The 22330-nt window shown below is 31.9% G+C and overlaps 1 protein-coding gene across 1 annotated transcript in view; it reads left to right on the top strand.

Annotated features, from left to right (window-relative positions):
• Positions 1 to 21964, top strand: part of LOC108906174 (laminin subunit alpha-1-like) — a 249566-nt gene extending 227602 nt beyond the window's left edge. The window contains exons 15-34 of the mRNA XM_018709372.1: positions 6046 to 6185; positions 6255 to 6482; positions 6542 to 6715; positions 6774 to 7069; positions 7125 to 7374; positions 7633 to 7870; positions 7929 to 8880; positions 9661 to 9902; positions 9962 to 10240; positions 12211 to 12401; positions 12456 to 12697; positions 12749 to 12973; positions 13031 to 13220; positions 13282 to 13689; positions 16254 to 16636; positions 18441 to 18732; positions 19433 to 19714; positions 19768 to 19930; positions 21435 to 21677; positions 21732 to 21964. Coding sequence (XP_018564888.1) covers positions 6046 to 6185; positions 6255 to 6482; positions 6542 to 6715; positions 6774 to 7069; positions 7125 to 7374; positions 7633 to 7870; positions 7929 to 8880; positions 9661 to 9902; positions 9962 to 10240; positions 12211 to 12401; positions 12456 to 12697; positions 12749 to 12973; positions 13031 to 13220; positions 13282 to 13689; positions 16254 to 16636; positions 18441 to 18732; positions 19433 to 19714; positions 19768 to 19930; positions 21435 to 21677; positions 21732 to 21964 — 5651 coding nt within the window. The remainder of the gene's footprint in view (positions 1 to 6045; positions 6186 to 6254; positions 6483 to 6541; positions 6716 to 6773; positions 7070 to 7124; positions 7375 to 7632; positions 7871 to 7928; positions 8881 to 9660; positions 9903 to 9961; positions 10241 to 12210; positions 12402 to 12455; positions 12698 to 12748; positions 12974 to 13030; positions 13221 to 13281; positions 13690 to 16253; positions 16637 to 18440; positions 18733 to 19432; positions 19715 to 19767; positions 19931 to 21434; positions 21678 to 21731) is intronic.
• The last annotated feature ends 366 nt before the right edge of the window (positions 21965 to 22330 follow it).

Below are 22330 nucleotides of genomic sequence, written 5' to 3' on the forward strand. Positions count from 1 at the left end.
GGGTTGGAAAATGTAGACTTCCGATTTGAAAATATAGATTGCAAATTTTACAACATAAAGAAAGCAGTGGAAGAAGAGATTACGATTGTAAAGAAAGAGAGATATGTCAGTCTTAGGTCCATTATAAGAAACTGAATCTGCCGCGAACCAGATCCGCTCGACATTTCTTCCGTTGATCCAATTATCAATGGATCTTGTTAAATAGCACTGTGGTTGCCTGAGTGCTGCTTCTATTCCCATAAATCATGTGCTTGAACTTTGTCTGGCCAACATAACCCTTTCATTATTTCATTGCTATGATCTCAAGTTCTAAGATTTTCTTGTGCACAGTTAGAGATAGCGAATACCTCAGCCTGAAAGACCGTAGTGTTCTTCTCCAGAGATTAAACTAAATCACATCGAATGGCATACTACAGTTATCCCTTCTGAGCCTACATCTGGTGTGGACTTTTTAGTAAACCTGGTTATCAGAGTATTATTGAATTATCTTTATAAATAAATGAGTTACAATTCACAGAGAATACACAGAGATGCATTTCCAGTTTTTTTTCAGATTTCATTTTAAGAAAAGTTTCAGCAAAATGTCAATTTTTTTGTAATTTGGGATACCCTGTACGTTAAATAGTTTACTATTTAACTATCCACATAGTTATTAAATAGTTCTAACTCTTGTCATTTTTTGTCGCTAAATTTATATTGAGGGGTTTTTAATTTGTACTAGTGCATCAACTACCCTAAAGTTCCAATCCCCTTCCCCATGACAAAATTTTGTACACCCTGATGGGTACTACCCTTATCCGAAGTAGAGGTGTCTTCTGTGCAACTGGAACGCAACAGTTCTACACTGAAATAAGGAAGATTTCCAGTGAATCAATAAATCTTATTTTTTGACTATTCCTCCTAAAAGTTTATCACTTTATTGAAATAAAACTTCCCTATCAAAAAGATGTAGGGAAGAATCGAACATATCAGATTTAAAGTGAAGTGAATAATATTTATGTATTTGAAAATAAGTATATCAAAATATACAAAAATAAATTTGTAACTTATAACATAACTTTAATGCTATTTATTTTATACAGGGTTTAAATTCAGTGCCTAATTGTTCAATATCTATACACAAAGAAGAATTATTGTTGTTTTTGAATACATTGTTAATACATACTGCATAAGTATATGTTTAAAAAGGTTTAATATTTAAACTCTTTAAAGTTAATTAACTAAAAGAGAGCAGTTAGGTCATATGCTCAATACAGCAATAATATATAAACGGAGCCTCATTAAAAAACGCTAAAGTACTTTTATCCACGTCTTATCATAAATTAAAAGCCTGAAAAAAAATTATATATTTTTGTGAAATAAACATTACAGAATAACTGAATTAATATTTTTATATTGTTCTTTACATTATTGGCTACTTTGATAGTAATTTGTATGAAGAATTATTGAAAATCAACGAAAATATTTCAAAAAGCTTGAACTATAAGTAATCCTTACAACTTAACCAATTGAAAAAGAATTTCATTTTGGACAACACTGTTTCAAAATACATAGAAATTAAAAAATTATTCCTTGTTTTAAATTGATAAAATGCCATACAAGAAATGATATTAAAATCCTTGCACATTTTTTTTATTTAATGAACAATTAATTAAGAAAATTATAAACCGGTAAACAACTTTATACAGCAATATTAGATTCATTACATAGTGGTAAAATACCTGTACAACCACGAATTAATCTCTCCCCTTACTTATGCTAATTACTTTCGGGCGGTGAAGCCAACTGCAACCAATTTAGTAATTATAAAGTAAAGCTAAAACTGTAACGTTTCGCTTAAATCCATTTTATATTGCATCCCATGTAGGCTATACTGCAAGGAATTAACTACATTGTATTGTAGGTATATAGTGTCTCAGGTGTGTCGTAGCCATTGTGTGGACAAACAAAAGTTTATAGATAACAAAACATTATAATTATGCCGTTATACTTTATTTTTATTATGTTACAATGATTTAAAATTTCAGTAATAGATTATTTAAATATAAAATACTGGTATTGTCAATAATATTGGCAAGCAATAAACACAAAATAACAATTAAAAAATTTCATGAAAAACAAAATTTAATTCCTAATAAAATATTTTAAAAAAAGTAGTTGATGTTAGTTACAAATACAAATGCCTACTTCCAATAATGTGTATATCGAGGTACATGTACATCGAGATTGAACAATTTAACGGCTTATGTTTTAAAAATCATTATCTACCACTGCAACATGAAAAAATATAATATTAAAAATTCAAATCCAAATTATTTGGTGTTCACTACTCTTCTAGGCTATTTATGAATGTGTTGAATCACGCATTTCTTTTAGCTTGCAACTGTAATGAAGATGGATCTAAATTTCAAACGTGCAACAGTACCGGTGCCTGTGTCTGCAGATCTAATTATTCCGGAAGAACATGCGATATGTGCAAGGTAAGCATATTAAGCTCTCGAATTCGATTAACTTGCAAATGTCCACATCAAACAAAACCACTAACTAATCTCGGAAGATCTAATTCAAAACTCTAAATTGCTGCCGCATTAATTAGATGAGTGTAATATGTTAAAAATAATGTTTTTTAGCTTTTTTTGTCTTTTGCAAGTCTATTCATTACCGTTAGGTAGTATATTTTCTCCTCCATCCACGATATGCTTCTGAAAAGGTATTACTATAAAAATAATCAAAAGTATTACTATAAAAATAACCAGGAAAATTATATTTTTAATATTTTAAACATTTTAAGAAAGTGTTTACTAGCAATAAATAAATATCAAGGTGAGCAGTGATGGCGCGCAATAATGGGGATGATGTTTTTTAGGGCCCATATTCTTTGATGATAAATACATTTCAAATGAAAATTAGGACATAGAAAAATAAAATAGGGGTGGCCGACCTTGAGATCCCAAAATGCAGCAGGTATATTTGCAAAATTCGTAATCAATTGATAGGTACAAACAGAGGAGTTTTGCTGCAATCCTCTTCGATATGTCAGAGTTGTCCACCTCTATTTTATTTTCTTATTTCGCAAATTTCAATCGAAATATTTTTATCACTAAATATCTCTATGCGGCGGTAGAAATCATCCCCGAAGATACGGTGAGAGTACGATGTTTCATTATAAAAATATGTCCACTTTAATTGTCGCGAACCACGCGCCACTGAAGGTAAATCAAATTTAACATCAGACTCTAGTGTATGTGGTAATGGTTTTGAAATTACGTAAATATGATTTTTCATGTGAACATTTTCCCAAAAAAAATCTCTTTTCGAGACATTGCGTGATTTATTATTATTATTTTTTTAATCTACCATTAGTATTTTGTATTTTCCCAACCAACGCGATTCTCAAAAAATATATTCAAAAAATAAATTCGTTTGACATTTTCAGTCAAAAGTGGTTTGTATTCGTAAAATTAAAATACAGAATATGCCCTGAAACTTTTGCAGATATAAAAAACCTTCAAGAGACGTTTTTCATTCAAAATTGAAAAGTTAATAATAAAATGTGGAACATTTTTGCTGGGACTTTACTACTTTATTTATTGAATGAATTAAAGTGAGTACCCAAATCCACTACCATCGCAATTTGTTGATAGGCTTGATATTACCGCATACTAAACAACCAGATATGATTTATGCAACATTTAATATGAATATTATCGTTAGTTTGGAAAATATAAAATAATGGAAATTTATTACTCTTGTGTCTTGATCCGACGTTAAAACCTGGCACACCCTGTATAATAACGTATGTGCGAAACTTAGATCTGCTAATATTTACTAACAATAATTTCAGGATGGTTACTGGAAAAACAAAAATAAAGATTGCGTCGAATGCACTTGTAATCATTATGGAGTTACGCCAAATACATTTTGCGATAAAGAAAGTGGTAGATGCCACTGCAAAAAGGGTGTTACTGGTGACAACTGTGACATATGTATGCCACGGCACTATGGTACAATTGAAACAGGTTGCAATGGTAAGTTAATAAGCTACACGTTCATTAAAATTTTGAAAAAATAAATAAATATTTAATCATAAAAGCGAAAAATTTAATCATAAAATAAAAAACCATTATTTTCAAAACTAAATTGAACTGTCCTATGTCTTGAAAAATTACTCGACACCAATATTAATCTCAATATTTACTATTCTACAGTAATTCAAATTTTTTCATTCTTTTTATTGTCAGCTTTTACGTTCATGTATCTTTAATAGTTATTAATGCAACAAGTGCAAAAAGTAAGTGTTTATTGCACGCGACGTGAAATTGTTCAGCGAGGCCATCAGGCCACTAAGTGTAGGAAAATAAAAAGCGTAATTTAAAAGAAAAATATGGGACGCCATTGGACTTAATAAATCTAATCAAGTTAAGAGTTAAGTTAACCTCTTAACACTACAAATAACACTGTCAAATTACAACAAAATTGGGTAAAGGGTATTTAAGATATTTACGAAATAGCTATTTTTTACAAAAATTTAACACCCTGTATCTTGAAAACGAAGCATCTGGCGACCAATGTTTATATGAAATTTTTGTCTTAATCACTCGTATGTTGAATTTATTGTATATACTTAATTAACATCATGTATATATATTGTTCAAATTTAATCCTTCTTCCACCTCACTTCTAATAACAAAACTTCGTTCTTTTTCAGTTTTTACCGTGGCACTTTTACAGTTAATATTGAGCCTACTTCTTCTATGTCTTCGAAACTCTATTTTTGAAGCTCATCTCTACGACATACCCTTGCGATGCCAAATATTACAGCGACCTACAGCCAGCAGTATTTTACAAAAGCTAAAAAATTACCTACTTACTTTTTTCAAATCAAATACTGGGAGTCCGGAGCTTCTTTTAGAAATTTAAAAACGTGTTCCCTGTTAAATACTTTTGACTTTTTTGGCCGAAATCCAACAGAGTTCTGCTTCATAAATGCCATTAGTTTCTTGTAAGTTTTAATATCAATATTTTCTTTTAAATAAAGGCAAGCTCTCACCATTGAGTATTTAGACCCAAGTGATGACGGTTTAATATCATTCGATATTTTTTTAAAATAGGCAAGAAGCAGATTTGCTGTAAAATTTACAATTTTTTTATAGAAGCACCACTCTTTAAAAGGATTGTAACTTATTTCATATTGTTTTCTAGATTTATTAGGTAATAAGTTTAATGGCGTGGGGTCTCAGCAAATTCTTCTTCATCACTATCATCTATTTTTCCAATAATATCAATCATTTTAAAACTTTAAATTGTGTAATTGTCAGAATTAATTTTTGTCTGACGTTTCTAGAACTAAAGTTGCATTATCCAAATCATAACAATAGTCGTGAGCGCGTATGTTAGGGTACGTCCAGAAAAATACGATATCGAGAACATTGTAGTAGAATGACAGATGAGTGCACTACTGCAATAAAGAGTCCGTTTGCTCACTAAATATAGTTCAATAAAGTTTTGTTTTTTTGCATGAACGTAGAAAAAAGAATTAAATTAACTCTTAACAATTTTAAAATGTGTCCTTATTTATACCAAATGTCTAGGTATAGCAAGACTTAGACATGCTAGTCAACAATTATATCATAAAAAATAATATATCCAAATATCTAGTAATGAAAAACTACACTCCTTGCTTATTGCAAACTTTTAAAAAATATTTCCCTGATCCCCTTCAACACGATATCTATTCACGCTACATTCCTTCATAACAATCCATTTAAAAATGGAAAGATACATAAACAATGAAACAATGTAAAGTTAGAGGAATTTGTTTTTTTTTTTATTGTGAGCGGTTATATTGCGTGCGTATACCTGCCATTATCTCTGCAATAAAATCCAAAATTACCCTAGTTGGTGTCACTTTTAGAACATTTTTTTAAATTTACAATCCTATTATTTTAAGATAAACACATTGTCGTAATGAATCCTATGTAGTTTTCTGAAATCATCTTCGCAATTTTGATTCCTATATATATTTATGCCTTTATACAATTGCAGAATGTGACCCTTGTAACAAAACAGGACACATATGTGATCCTGAAAATGGAAAGTGTATTTGTCCTCCATTAACAGAAGGGGAACACTGCCAACATTGCGTAAAACACGCTTGGGGATATGAACCTGGTATCGGTTGCAAGGTAAATATTATCATCATTCTTCAAAATCAAAATAAAATAAGACAAACTCTTTAAATATTTTCTCCTCAGGATTGCAACTGTTCCGAAAGTGGAAGTTCAAATTTACAATGTGACGAAATTCAAGGTAGGTGCACCTGCAAGATAGGATACGAAGGTGAAAAATGCAACAAGTGTAGCTTTGGCTATTATGGATACCCGGAATGCCAAGAATGTAACTGCAACCGTTTCGGTACGATTGAAGAGCATTGTCAAGACGGCGTCTGCAATTGCAGTGACAATGGAAGCTGTGAGTGCAAAGTACGAATTCATTGTTAACTTACTTATTTTGAATGAACTTTAAAAATGCTAATTTGCAGGAAAACGTTCAAGGACAGAAGTGCGATCAGTGCAAACCTAAAACATTTGGATTAACAAGAGAAAACCCCACAGGTTGTATACCATGTTTTTGTTTTGAAAAAAGTAGTGAATGTGAAGAAGCTCATCTGAATTGGGATAAAATCCGAGCGCAGAAAACAAATAACGAAACTGAGGCACGTACTAAGTAAAAGTTAATCATTTCTATCTCTTACACCTCATTGATCATTGTAGGTTATTGATGTTGACTACTGGATGTTACCAAGAAAATTCAACGGCGACTTAACAACTTCTTACGGGGGATACTTAGCTGTGGATGTTAAAGGAGGATTCTTTAGAGTAACGTTAGAAGGAAATGGTGTCCGGTTGAAGTCAACAGCTAGCAACGAACTTCACCTAGTAGAGAACAATTGGAACATAGCTTCTAGGAATTCAAAGTTCCCACACAGTTGCCACGCCAATTTGTCGAGAACTTGTTTCATGGTAATTTTACAGAATGTCACTTCTATACTAGTTGAAGCTAACGATAGGTAAATTAGAAACAAATAACCAGTCAACCAACGAATTGTCAATACCCTATTTCAGAATAAGAGAAATACTGCTAGACAGAGCAAAACCAAGTATACCTTCCTACCCACCAAGTCATTCAATCGAAAAATGTGAGTGTCCTAAGGAATATAGTGGTTTGTCCTGTCAAGATCCTAATGAAGGGTATTTCAGATATTTTTCAAGCGATTCCAAGAATAACTGGATCGATGTAGTTATTGGAAAGGCGAAACCTTGTCAGTGTAATGGTAGGTCACATCAGTGTGATCCAAACACGGGCGGTTGCAAGGTAAGTAACACTAAAAAATTATTTAATTGCATATAACAGGTATTTACTCTTGAAGAACTGTACTCATAATACAACTGGCAAACACTGCGAGTTGTGCGATGTGGGTTACTATAAGGACACCGAAGGAAATTGCTCAGCGTGCCTCTGTCCCAGTGCAAGCCAAAACAACGCGGAAAGCTGCTCACCAATCGAAAATAGTTTTATTTGTAATTGCAAAAAAGGTAACTTGCTACAATTTATAAAAATTATATCTTAAAGATTTATGTTAAAGGTTACAAAGGACAGTTTTGTGAAAAATGCGATGAAGGCTACTTTGACAAAGGTCGTTCTTCTGATTCCGTGATATGTGAGCCATGTGCTTGTAATTTGTTTGGGGCACTGAAGGCAGGAATCTGCGATGAATTTGGGGTTTGTCAGTGCAAGGAAGGATTTAAAGGAGAAAAGTGCAACGAATGTGTTAAACAGAGGGAGTATATCAAAAATGGAATATGCACTCGTAAGTTTTTGCATAAGTACTCGATCATGAATTATGTATTTATTATTTTCCCTTTCAGCATGCGATGAATGTACCATGTTACTCTTTTCCGAAATCGACAGTTTGGTTTTAGACGTTGAAGATACCTTCAACTTAATCAAAGACGGAGTTAATCCGCCCTGGAAAATATTGACCACCACGATGGACAAACACCACAAGTTATCGGAGAAATTTTATGAGAAAAAGAATCGATCAGAGGGTATATTAAAGCATTCAAAAATTGATCAGTGTGAGAAAAATATAGATAAAATACAAAGGAAAATGAAAAAAGGGAATAAAATAGTCAGGAAAAACATTATTAATATTGAAAACGTGTATAATTCATCCTATGTCTTAGTAGGAGAAATTAAAAGGTCTAATAAAGAATTAATGAAGACAATTGAAGACCTCAAAAGTTTTGGAACAAAAGAAGTTAGTGTTAAGGATGCTTTAAAAAGGGCGAAAGAAATTTTAAAGCATGTCGAAACAACATCGAAAAGGCTTAACAGTGAAGAAGATAGAGAAGTGTTTGGCTTTTGTTCGAATATGACACAAAAAGTAATAAATATTTTTAAACCGCCGCCAGATATACCAAAGCCACAACTAAAACATTTAAAAGATACATTTCATGACTTTGTAAATATCACCGTTTCGGTTGAAAACATGTGTAACATAGCAGAAGAAATGAATTTTCAAAATGTTAAAAGGACAGTCAAACTAAAAGAGAAAATAGAAAAATTAAAGAGCAACAGTCAAGATCTTGAAGTTAATATGGGAAATATAATTGATGACATAAATGCCACAAATCATTTACTTCCCACATTAGAAGTAGTATATGGAAATTTGAAAAATTTATCAAACTTTACAGAGTACACACAATTAGAAGGTATGACAAAGCGACAAATGGAAGAAAACCCTCAAATCGAGGAGCTCTTCTTAACAGCAATGGATCACGTTCAAAAATTGGAATATACAATAGATTCTTACAAGAAGTAAGTATTTACACAGACGAAAATGAAAAAACTTCAATACTTCCTAAAAAAAAGTTTTCTTAAAAAAGGAGTCGTCTTTGTTTTGCAGAAAATACTAAAAACTACTTAAATTCAACATATCCAACTTTAACCACTTTAAACTTGTAGTGAGATAAGAAATGAAAAACATCTTGTAATTGGCTATCTAATGCAAATCATTTGTTTCTAAAATTAACACTTAGTTTAAAATATGAGCAGAGTATTAAGGGATAGTTCTTGCTTAAAATCCTTCAGTTAACTATATAAATATACAGAACTGATGGTATCTAACCTCAATCCTCAAATCGTTATTACACTTACTGAAGCATTTTTGAGTTTCGAGAATATACACGTCATTCGATTGGTCCTCTTCGTTGATGATCATCGTTAACTACCAAATAATTTTAAATAAGAAATTTGCTTCATTTATTTCAAAATTCTAGTGAACCGTAGCTACAATTTTTACGTCCTATATCTTCCAAAATAATTGATACAATTGCAATGAACAAAACAGTGGTACGTAGAGAATTAAAATAGTTTACAATTCCAACTATTCATTTAAAATAAATCAGAAAATCCTGATCCCAATAAATCTTTCGTTTTTGAATTCTTCCAAAAAAAATCTCATTAAAGTTGCTCCATTTTCATTAACCCTCCCTCTATGTTTTTCAAATGTAGTAAAACACAAAAATTAAAACTAAAACATCACAAAAAACTGCAGCTGTTAAAATTAAGATGTACTAAATTATGCTGATGTTTCAGCATCTTTAATTTCACTAAAGACGTGTGGAAGAAAATAGATGCCAGTGGAGCATATGAGACACTAGTAAGTGGAATACAAGAGGCGAAGGAAAACGTAGAAATATCTCGGGAAATATTAAAGAAACTTACTAAACTTACCAACCCTACAGATGCGGACAATATCATAGATAAAACAAACTTAGCTCACGCGTACTCTGACAGGCTTAAACAAAGAATCAACAATTTAAAAGATATATCAAAGAGTAAGGCAGCAATAAAAGTTTTCGATATTATTACAACTTGTTGAATATGTGTGTTTTAGGTGTGACTGCAATAAAAAACAATTTAGATCAATTTAAATACAGTATCCTTAAAAGTGGCAAAACAAATAACGATTTAAATCAACTCCTCCACAAAATGGAATTAGACGTGACGTCACAGGCAGACAGAGTATCGAAATTAGAAGCAGCTATCGAAAACAGTACAGCAATTTCTGATGAGATGAGACAAATTGAGAAAAATGTCCAGGACATGCTAATTTCGAGCCAAACCAGATTTTTTAAAAAGCACAATTTGTATCAGAACTTAACAACTAAAGAAGGTAGGCCTATCTGAGTAACAAGAGTTCTACACATTTTCCAGGTTCATTCAGAAACAGTCAATAAGTTTAATTTCAGATAGAGTCGTTACAGGCATATTGTTTTTATTTCAGTAAATCGAATTAAGTTCATTAAATTCCAGAATTCATAATTTTTTTACTCAATTATACAGAGTGTTATGGAAATAACTTTCATAAATACACAACATGCATCCAAAAACGTGACAATTTTCGAGAAAAACGGGTTAGTACATATTAAATTTTCATATCATTTTAATCCTAAATAGACTGCGGTGATTTATTGTTAGACCATTTTTTCCGGCTAATGCTGAAGCCTCATCATCATCCAGACATTTTTAAATGAGCAAATTCTAATAAATATGGAAAATTATTTCTTAAAAACACCATATTTAATCTGGTGATGGTAAAATGAATTTTTGTTATTATTGCCAATTGTTATTCAATAAATATTATTTTTATTTTGAATGATTTCAGGCAGTTATTAACTTCTGGCGTCTCATTATCGTCTGTGTTAAAGCAAGAACCTAATTTGACTTGGACATATAATTTATGTAAATCAAAATAAATAGTTTATGGTAATTAATTATCTATTATTAGATTTCGTAAACTACTACACTACCATTACTAAAATAAACAATTGTTGAATGGACTGAATTGTTGATGGATATGAATGCTTAAAAAAAGTGATAAAAATAGAAAAATATTAGGAAACAGATTCGGAGACATACAGAACAAAACAGCTGCACAGTTAAATAAATGTGCAAACTCGAAATACTACAGTAGATACTGAAATTGTCCCCCATTTCCTTCTATGCAACTTCATTTTTCTCGAAAATGGTACCTGCTACCGAATTTCGACAAGTATACCTTTTTTTAGTATGCTTTAGAGTTTACAGAACCGTTTAGAAATGTAATAAATTTTGACTTTTAACATTTTTTTCGATCGTACCCTTCCAATTTCCTGTATGGGCGACACTGCTTTTCAGAAAGAAACCGTTTAACGCACAGTTGATGTTTACTCTTGTACAAATTTTGACATTTTTATCTTTAGCCGATTTAAAGATAATAATTAAGTAAAACCATTTGGAAAGTAACAACTTCAACACACTGTATCTCGTAAACAGGGCGTCTAAGAAAAAACTTTGTATAAACTACCCCTATTATTTTCCCATGGGGAACTTGCACATAAGTTTTTTTTTGTAATATGAACGGGACACCCTGTATAATAAATCCATAAGGGAACATAGGTCATTTAATCTTTTCCTAAGATACTTTTGACAACAATCGGCTCGAAGGACCAAAGTTGGCGCCCAAATAGGCCTGTGGATGGTGTTATAAAAATATACTGCTTGTTATTCGCTCACGGAGTCAATTAAACAAAATTGGTAAATTTGGAATGTGTTTAGTGGAAAATCCAACAATACTTTTTTGTAACAACTTAATACAAGTTTTATACAGGAAATAAAGCAAAACAAAATGCTTCCCAAAAAGCTGACGGCTAGACTGGCGATCTAATAGGATCTTACTCATATACAGAACGTATTCAATCCCAAGGTCTTGAAATATTATTTTCAAAAGAATATTAACTTTAACGAAAAAAAAAAGAACTAGATAGAAGCTATAAAAAATTCTTAAACCAAAAATAAAATGTTAAACAGTTGTATTTTTTTCGGTTTTTCTATTTTTACCTGGAAAAACTTTCTCTATAATAGCACATAGCACATTTTACAGAATATACTAAATTCGTACACAAATTAGTCAATTTGAAATGTAGCTGACGCTTTCTGAACTATATTTGACTAAATGAAATTTAAATTACACTTTCCAAATTAAATATTAACCAGTCTGACGAACCGAAATGTATAATCCTGACAAAATATCTAATTCGGAAAGAGGTACCTAAATTGACAAATCCCAACATGAACTATTTTTTATTTAATGTATTTTACTAGAAATCGAAAAGCTGAAAACAAAACTAATAGATACAAGAGAGCAACTGGAAAGCCTGGATATAAGTTCCCCTAATTTTGACGCCAGAAAGAATTTAAATATTAACAACAATAACAAGAACTTGCAAGCCATTCAAAAGAAAATTGAAGAATTGAGGAACAAAATATATTACGCTAAACAAGCAGCTGATGCGGTAATAAATAAAATATTCTCTTTATAAGAACACATGATTTGTTAATTATTTTAGATCAACGTCGCGATGAATATATCCAACTGCCGCATGTCCTACCAGTTACCGCAAATGGAAGTATTCCAGAGCTTGTCGATTACATTTAAATGCGAGGCATGTCAATTATTCAGGCTGTCGAACGATGATGGAGAGATTAATGTTGAAGCCGACGACTACAGTATAATACTAAGTTACAACAATAAAAACATTTTGGTACCAAATAACGCAGAAGATAAAGAAAAGACTATTAATATACAGAAGTAAGCAATTTTGCCACAGTTATTTTAGCATATTTACACGTGACTTTTTAGATTAGGTTCCTTAATCAAAATGCAAGTTGACGATATGGAACCAAGACAAGCAAAAACTGATTCCGAGTACTTCATTATACATCCTAGCGATAAAATTGAAATCGGTCGTACGGATAATAACGTAATTGAGAAAAAAACGTACATATCTAAAGTCATGCTCAATGGAAAACAGTTTGGCCTGTGGAAATTTTCGAGAACGGAAGGAAAATGTACAGGCGAAATCAGGTAAATCGTTAATTCGTTAATTAATTCGTGTAATGTCTCAACTTTTCTTTATTTTAGAGATGAAACTGATAAGCAGCCAGATAATGTGAACACATTTTTCAATGGAAAGGGATACGCTGTGTATGGAAGAAATAATAAACTCAATCCCACGAAACTAACTTTAAGATTTGATTTCTGTACATTTGATGAAAATAGTTTAATTTACCTAGCCTCATTTGACGATGCAAACAGTTTGATACCGCAACAGGTAAACAATGTTAATTTTGTTAAATATCAAATTAGTGCATTAATTCTTGTTATATTTTAAGGAAAACTGTGCTTATATAATATTATTCCTGAGGAATGGCTATTTAAATTTAATTGTTAAACATTCAAATGGCTTAAACAGTACTTTAACATTGGATAATAAGTACAACAATGGGCGGAGATACCAAGCAGAAATAATAACGGAATATGAAGTAAGCAGCGGAGTGCAATATTACATACTATTTGCGAAGAATGAGACTACTCAGGCCAAGAAGAAAAACAGCAATCACATTAACAGAAAAAATGTGTTCAAAATAAAACAAGTTTCACATCACATTGGTGGCGTACGACCCACATTCTATAAAGTTTGTCTACCCATTAACGTTACATCTTTCTTGGGATTCTTAAAGTTAACTTCGCAACTAACCAACGAAGTTATGTCTTATGGAATCATGAAAACAGGTAAACAGGTGAGTAATTTAGGTAAAAGCTTTACAAATGAATTATAGAAAAAGTCCAACCCAAAGAAAATTTCTGTATAATGGATTAAACATGTTATGTATAGCAGAAAAAATATATGAATGGTAACAATTTTACCTGAACTATTACCTGATAACAAAAATGTATCTAGAGTATCGTGACTAGGCCCTTGCTATTCGCGAAATGACGAATCGATTTTCGATTCGTCAAAAAAATCGATTTGTATCGATTAATCGAATTGTATAATTTTATTTGAATCGAATCGATTAATCCTGTACAATAAATCCATATATCGATTCAAATTTTATTTTATAGAATTGTAATTAAATCGAAAGATCGAATCGAACTAAATTCAATCGGAACATGTAATTGTAGAGTTAAATTTATATGATGCAACAGTTTGGCGTGGAAAAAATTGTAGATCGTTACGAATCGACTTGTATTTTTGAATCGAATAGAATAGATGGAAATGAAATGAATGAAACATTCAATGTGTTTGTTACCAAACATATAGGCAAATAAATACTCAGGTATTTGGTAGGTAGTGGTACTACTAGCAGTAAGAAACAACAGTGATTTAAACTTTTGACGATAAGTTTAACTTACTATCAAAAGTTTAAAACAATTGCTAACTTACTAAGATAGCATTAGCCGGAAGAACAAACCTATTGTGTTTGACAAATATTGACAGGCAAATAAAAAAGTATTAAACATTTAAATTAACATATTTCGTAATGACTAGGGATGCTATAGTATTATGTGGACTAGTGATCTTAATGAAAAAAAATATATCGCCTAATTTTTTTCTTGGATTTGTCTATATCTTCTAATAATGTTGTTTTTGTTTTATTCCTTTATTTTCAATTAAAAATAGTTAATTTTGTTTCACTGTTTAGTAAATGTTTATTTATTTTAATTATATTATGCATAGGGAATAAAATAATAGAGTTAGACAAAAAGTTGTTTGTAATAATTGCTGTGTATGATACCTAGTACACTACAAAATATATGAGATACTATTTGCCTAAATTCGTAATACAGTCAAGGTGGTAGACCGCTATGTGAGAGACTGTATCGTGTCTTATCTCCAAAATTAAAGACATGAAACAGTTTCTCATACCCTTAAGGTCGCTAAGATATGCTTGTGCAAATGGGCCTGACCTCACACTGAAATCTTATTATCAGGTCGATAAAATTACAATGAAATTAAAAGTGTAAAAAGTTTTCAACTAGCATAATACTCGTAAATAATGAATGTTATGCAAATGTATCGTGGAGCCTCTGAAGATTTAATATTTAATAAACCGAAACATTAGAAAAAAACGTTGCCTTAATAAACCCGACCGCAATATATCATTATAATAAATAAATCGAGCAATTTTAAGCTACACATAAATGTTCAAATTCGATTCGAATCGATATTCCGATTCGATTTTTCGATATTTATCGATATGAATTCATTTGGATTTTAATCGATATACCGCTTTTCAGGCCTACTGCCGATTCTATTCGACATTTCGATTCGATTCGACAATTCGATTCGACGTGATATCTCGATCCTATTCAATATTCCGATTCAATTTTTTCTGGGAATCGATGAATTGATTAAAAAATATCGATATATCGATTTTTTGCCAAGGCCTTGTCGTGACACAATCATGTTAACCGGTAGTAGTTTATTTATGCAAAAAGTATCTAAAATAACATTCATATCATGAGTGGAAATTGTATCCCATGAGTGAAAGAGAATGTACTATTCCGTAAAATATCTCATTTATCACTTAGTATTCCACTTGTGAATCTAGTGAATCTAGTGAAAGCCTTAAAACCACAATACTTTAACCTTGTTGCACTAGTGCACTAGATTCACTTTTAAGGCTTTCACAATCCGTACTGTTAATTAAAATATCGTGGTTTTTCGGGCTATTATGCCACGATTTATGTACCTGGTCGCCACCAGTTATAGACAATCCACTTGCTTAGCTTTAGCTAGGAATCTTTAACCTGCCCTTGTTGTTCTCGGGCTAGACTTTGTGAAGACGGACCCGCTAGCAAAATCTCTAGGACACATTGAAGATACCGATAGTAAAGATCTGAGTAAACTTAGGAAGAAAGTCAATATCGAGCGACCTAGAGGTTCTACTAGCTGACCCGTCCCCCGAGCCTCCCCTAGCCCGAGAACAACAATGGCAAATAAAAAAGTCCTCTCGAAAAACTATGGTAAGTTTAGGTTAAAGTATGTAAATATACATTATTTTACGCCATATCTTTAGAAAAAAATTCACTAGATTGATTCAAATTGTTCTGATTAAAGTTATATACACGTTATTTAAGATTTAATTTGATTAAATTGTTACTAAATAATATCATCTTAATAATTTAGAAAGACGTAATAGTAATATCTAGCTAGGTACTACAACTGTTGCCATGACAAATTAAAATAAAAAAAAAATATTTATTGCACTAATCCAAAATAAGTAGATTTTATAAAGGTACAGCGTTTTTAAAATTAACATTTTACCCAAGTAATACAGTTCATATTTTGGGATTTCAGCTTCTAGAATTCAATCAAGCTTGGATCAGACCAAATGGATACGTGAACATTAAGCTGTTAGATGAAATTATCGAGAGTATCAGTTTCATTTTATGGCCCATTGCGCCAAATGGACTGATTATGACCCTTGGTCAATACAATGTCTCTTTGAGCAATTACAAATTGAAGATTGATGGAGAGAAAATCAGCTATGACGCCAATTTAGATAAAAATGATTACAATATCATTCAAATATCAGCAAAAGAAGGAACTTTAGTGGTCAACAGGAACGAGAAAAATATTAATTTCTCAGATGACATCAAAATTCAGAATCGTATTGTGGGAATTGGAGACATGAATGAAGGATTTAGTGGTGGAATTAGTAATATATTCATAAATAATAAGTAAGTATAATAATTAAATAAGTTAAAATAAGTATTTTGAAAAGATAGAAAAAAACAGACATGATTGCAATAGACAATTAATAAGGTTAACTACCTTATCTCTCTATAACACATATGCAAGCTTTATGAAACCATTATGTGGTGGTTGTCACTTGGTTGGACTTCACGACGTAACATATCGCTATCTTCTTCAGAAGAAAGTCTGAAAATGTATATTAAGTCGCCTGGTCGGTATTTACGTTTAGTGTGTACTCTGGTCCATGGCATTTCGGTACATAGTTCGAAGCCTATTTATTACGTTGCATCCCGGTCCTTAGTTTCTGAGTATTATTTCCAAATTTTATGTAGTTCTAAGCCCTCGCAATTTTATTGGATTTCTATTGCTTCCTGAAGGTCTTGGATATATTTTGCTCCGCAACTGTTAATTTATTTACGTTGTTATTTAATAAATTACACTTGTGCTCATTCATCTGCATTGCATCTATTTGTCTAATGTGTACTTTGCACGAGTTACTGCATACACTTATTTCCTGTAGATTAATTATTAAGTATACTAAGAAGAGGAAAAAAGATATACTAATAGGAACATTGGAAATACTAAACAAGACATCAGAAGGGTACCTAACTACAAAGACAACGTACCGCAAGACCCCGATGTATGCACCTTTCTGTACGCATGCAACAAAGTATACATTTGACAAAGAGAAAGACATATTAGCAAAGGTTAAAAGGGCACAAGTGTCACTGAAATCATATCAACATAGAGAAATATAATAAGAAATAAAACAATGTTACCAAAACTATACAGAGAAGCAATAACAATTCAAATAAATTGAGATAACTGCAACCGATGTCAGGACTAAAATAATCTACAGTTTTAGAGTTTTCTGAAGAAGGGTGAAGTATACCTCTCAAAACATCAGGAAGACTAAACTGACAAGTAGCACTAAATTGTTTAACCATTGTCAACTCCAACTGATGAATGCAAATCAAATTAACAATGCGTAATTAGTACCACATTTTACTTATCTAAAGTAAGTCTGATATTGTCGTAAACAATGCCACGGCCAGCATTGATTTACATCTCCAATATAACAACTAGCCAGACCATTCGCCAGTAAAATTATCTGACAGAACCCGGTTTCGACGTCATTAGCCCTCATTAGTATCCCCGGATATTTTTTATGATTTTGCTGACCATGATCATAGACGTTTAGTAGATATTGGAGATGTAATTCAATGCTTGAGGGGGCATATAGCCCACAGAAAAGTTGTTTCCTACAATATCATCAGTAAAAGATGTAATTGCTGTACTCTAAACATACAGGGTGTCCCGAATTGCATATCCGTTCTATTACCTTGCTATAGAATTGAATTGAATACTATTCAATTTCCGGAAACGATTTACAGATAGGTATTTATCTTCCAACCTTCAGGAAAAAATTAACTGTGAACTAGTATTTTTGATAGGCGAATGTCCTGCGAAAAAAGTTAGGATAAAATTTTACCTAAGCCCCTCAGTATTCCTCACATACAAATGATTATTCTTCGTAGTTGTCATCTTGCCTTACAAAGGATAAAAAGTGAAATACCTATGTAAATCTTCATTTATTTATCTCTAAGCGTTTTGAATATATTAAAGAAAACAGACATTTCGACTTCCAAGAGTATCTAGGGAACTAAGCACTTTCTAAAGCATATTGAACTGAACTTTTACCAGATAAAGTTTGGCTTATGGAGTTCAGGACACCCTATACAGTTCTATATTTGTAGTCGGTAATTAGGACTTGGAACACGTTTTCAGGGAATTATTCTTTACCCCAGAAAGTGTGATCGGATTTTCTAATGTGGACATCGGTAGAGAACCACCACCAGCCAAGATTAATATTAAAGAAAAGGCCGTGAAGAGTCTATCAACTCACATCTCGAATTCAATGCAAAACACAGAGGGTTGCGCTACGTCTGCCAATTATGAAACCGATCCAGACGCTGTTAAATATGGCGACAAATCGGACAGTTATACCCACATAAAAACAAATTTCTGGAAACACGACTATAAAATTACCTTCCAGTTTAGGACATTTTATCCTAACGGGGTAATTTTTATATCCACCGTAAGTACTATTTATTTTCCTATTCATTTTTCTTATAGATAAATATGAAAAATACAAATGTTCTGAACATTAATGTTCTAAAAAAATAACAAGTAATATTACGTAAATGTGGTCCAAACATTTATTTTTTTTAATAAGTATAAAATAATATTTTTACATATTATCTTAGAACGCTTTATCAGAATTACTGTGATATAAGATTTGATGAGTATAACGATATCTGCTCTGTAACAGTAATGGAAATACGATCAAAAGAGTATTAAAATGAGAATATTTACTATTCAGTATTAGTCAGTCAAACTTCATCATTTTATACGAGTCATTTACATTACTATTATGGCATACTCTTTTGAGTATATCTCCCACACTTTTAAAAAGAGCCCATTACAACCTATAATATAAAGCCTCACAACTGACGCGTCATGGATTAATGTCGTCACTACCAGAGGTTTAGATAGTCTTTAATGGTAATTGACAGAAATCGGTGCACACATTCTTGGTAGTTTAGTTTGAGCCATAATATTTTAACGTCCAGTTGTTTTTTAAACATTATTAGAAAAAAAAATTAAAAAATATCCAAAACCAAAAAAAAATCATAAACAAGAAATTCATACAAAATATAATAGATAACTCTACATTAAATACCTAATAGATAATTATAAAAAGTACTAATATGTTTCAGGGCATTCAAAAGCAGCAGCACTATAATCTATTGGAGTTAACGGAAGGGCACTTAGGTTTGCACATTAAGGGAAGAAGGAAAAATTCTCCGATAATTTTGAAGGAGAGACTAAATGATGGACAATGGCATAACGTTGAAATATTCAAGCGGAAACGGAAAGTGACAATCATTCTAGATGGAGACCAGAAAAAAACATTTAAGGTTCCGAAAAATGTTGTCAGAAATGAAATATATCTAGGAGGCATTCCAATGAGCTCCGACTATTTAAACGCTAATGATCTGGTAAGATTGTTAAACATCCGAAGTTAACCGATCTAATACTTACGTACTTTTAGAAATACAAACTGCATTCATTTAGGGGATGTATGAAGTTATTAATTATCAACGATGAACACCAACTAATCAAAAATAAAGACGTACGCCATAATAATATTCGACAGTGTTTTCCTAACGTTGAAGAAGGAGCTTATTTTGGTGGTGATGCATATGCGATATACAGTAAGTATTTGAACTAGTTTTCGAGTAGGGGAGTACATATTTTGTTAAAATCATCCCTAATACCTTTCCTATTGATACGCGGGACATTATTGTTTCTAGTGATTTTTCCATACGTTTTCTAGTATTCATTATTTTATGACATACAGGGTGATTTAAATACAAAAACTGCGGGAATAGATTAGTTGCAAAAAAATAAGTAAAGTTTTAAGTACTCGAGATACAGAGTGTTCCAAGTTTCCAAAAAAATATATATTTTCTGTCATATCTTCATAATGCGCTGAACGATTTGAATGAAACTTACTACAGGGTATTCACTTAATTAGACCTTTTATTGAATGTAATATTAACCTCGTGGTATTAACCAGTGGCGTGCTACCGGTGCAGCCCTGTTTTCCCTAGAAAAATATACGCCACTGGTATGGCACGAGACAAATTGTGGCAAATAATAGAGGAAAATTGTAACATCCTCAAGGAAAATCATACCATGATAAGTTCATCTATAAATGGTCTGATTAGATGCCAAAGTGTATCGATGCGGAAAGCACTAAATCTTCTTTAAAATCCATTTTGAACTGTTCGAATATATCTTTTTCTCCGATAAATTGATTGTTAAAATTCATGGCGTATTCGTCGATGTTTAGAAACTTGGCAACATCAAGTGAAGGCTCAAAAAGAGAAATATGCAGATTACAAGCACTAAATTCCCATCGATTCTGCAGGATTATGAATCTGAAGTCAAAGTTACAACATTCAAAATGGCCAATCCAAGATGTTGATTTAAAATTCAGAATTGAAAAAAATCGATAAAATTTCGAAAACCTGAAGAACCAATGAAATTTGGATGTTTGTAATTTCATTCTTCGCTCTTTTTGAGTCTTCACCTGGTGCTACTTTGATTATTATCAACAAATACACCAAACTAATCAATTTCAAGTTGAAGAAAAAAGAGATATTCCAACGATTTAAAACGAATTTTGAAGAAGAACTGTAGCACTTTCAGATGCCACTACGAGTTTTGTAAAAAAAATACCTAATAGTGTAACATAATCTCAAGTATAAAAAGAAAACCGTGTTTCGAACTTTTAGGTTAGAATATCACTAGAATCTGACCTAATGAATAAATTTTGAGGTTGGGTTCAGATTCAGCGCATGGAAAACCTTCCCTATAGTGTGGTTTCTGATTTAAAAGGTTCAGTGACATTTTGTCAGTGAGTTATTTAAAAATATGTATTTAGTTATTTATTAACTGGTAACTTATATTGAGTTATCTTATTTTCATCAGACATACTGACCTATTAAAAAATGTTTGACCCACAAAATATGTTCACTGCTGTCCCCTGCCTCTTCCTGTTTATTTTAAGAATATGGACAATTTCTTTATTTTTAGAGGAAAACTACCAAATAAACAAAATCCTGGAGTTAAGTTTTGAATTCAGAACCGCCGAGCAAAATGGAATACTGTTAAGTGTCTCCAACTACAGAAACAGCCCAGCCCTCTCTGTAGAGCTGCAAAATGGAGCGATTGTTATGGCGGTAGACATGGGAAATGGAGCTGTGTCGAACGTCACTAATAATCTAGACTCGGATTTTGCACTGTGCAACAACCTGTGGCACAACGTTACTGCCATGTACTCCAGCTCAGAATTAACATTAAATGTTGACGGTATTCTAAAAATCTGGGTACAGTCAGACGTGAACTCGCTAATGGATGAAATCGACGCTCCATTATACGTTGGCGGATTACCAGGTAAAGTTATTCGGAATGACAGTTTGAAACGATATAATCACGATGGTATTTTAGATAACGCCCCGGTAGGAACCCTCAAATCGAGGGAGAACTTCAAAGGCTGCATAAGAAAACTGAAAATTGAAAACAGACTGATGGATTGGTCCGATATGAGAGAACTGAACAACGTTTTGTTGAACTCATGTCCACTAGGATATAAGAAGCAGAGGCACAGGAACGACTTAGGAAGCACCAACTACACAGTAATTCGTGAGATATTAGATAAACCAAAACCCGATCGACTTTAGCGGCAATCCAGTAGGTATTCAAATACAAAGTATTATACCATAATGTATTATAACACACTGCCGACAAATTGTAAATACTTAATGTAGATATTTATTTAATTTTGTATTTAAAAACGCCATATTTTAATTTTAGGGAAAATGTAATGATATGTAATATTTATTTGTAAATAGAATTTCTGAATAATGTGTGTAGCACAATGAAAATCGGAGAAGAGAAACAAAAATACCACCTACCTATGTAAATATATAGTTACGTTACACAAATTTGTATCCAAAAAATAGAACAGACTTAATAGCATTCATCTTCACAACAACGATGTAAAATAGGAAGATATTTATAATTGAATAAAAATAAATGGATAATTT

The sequence above is a fragment of the Anoplophora glabripennis genome, unplaced genomic scaffold (assembly GCF_000390285.2).
Source record: "Anoplophora glabripennis isolate ALB-LARVAE unplaced genomic scaffold, Agla_2.0 scaffold126, whole genome shotgun sequence".
NCBI lineage: Eukaryota > Metazoa > Arthropoda > Insecta > Coleoptera > Cerambycidae > Anoplophora > Anoplophora glabripennis.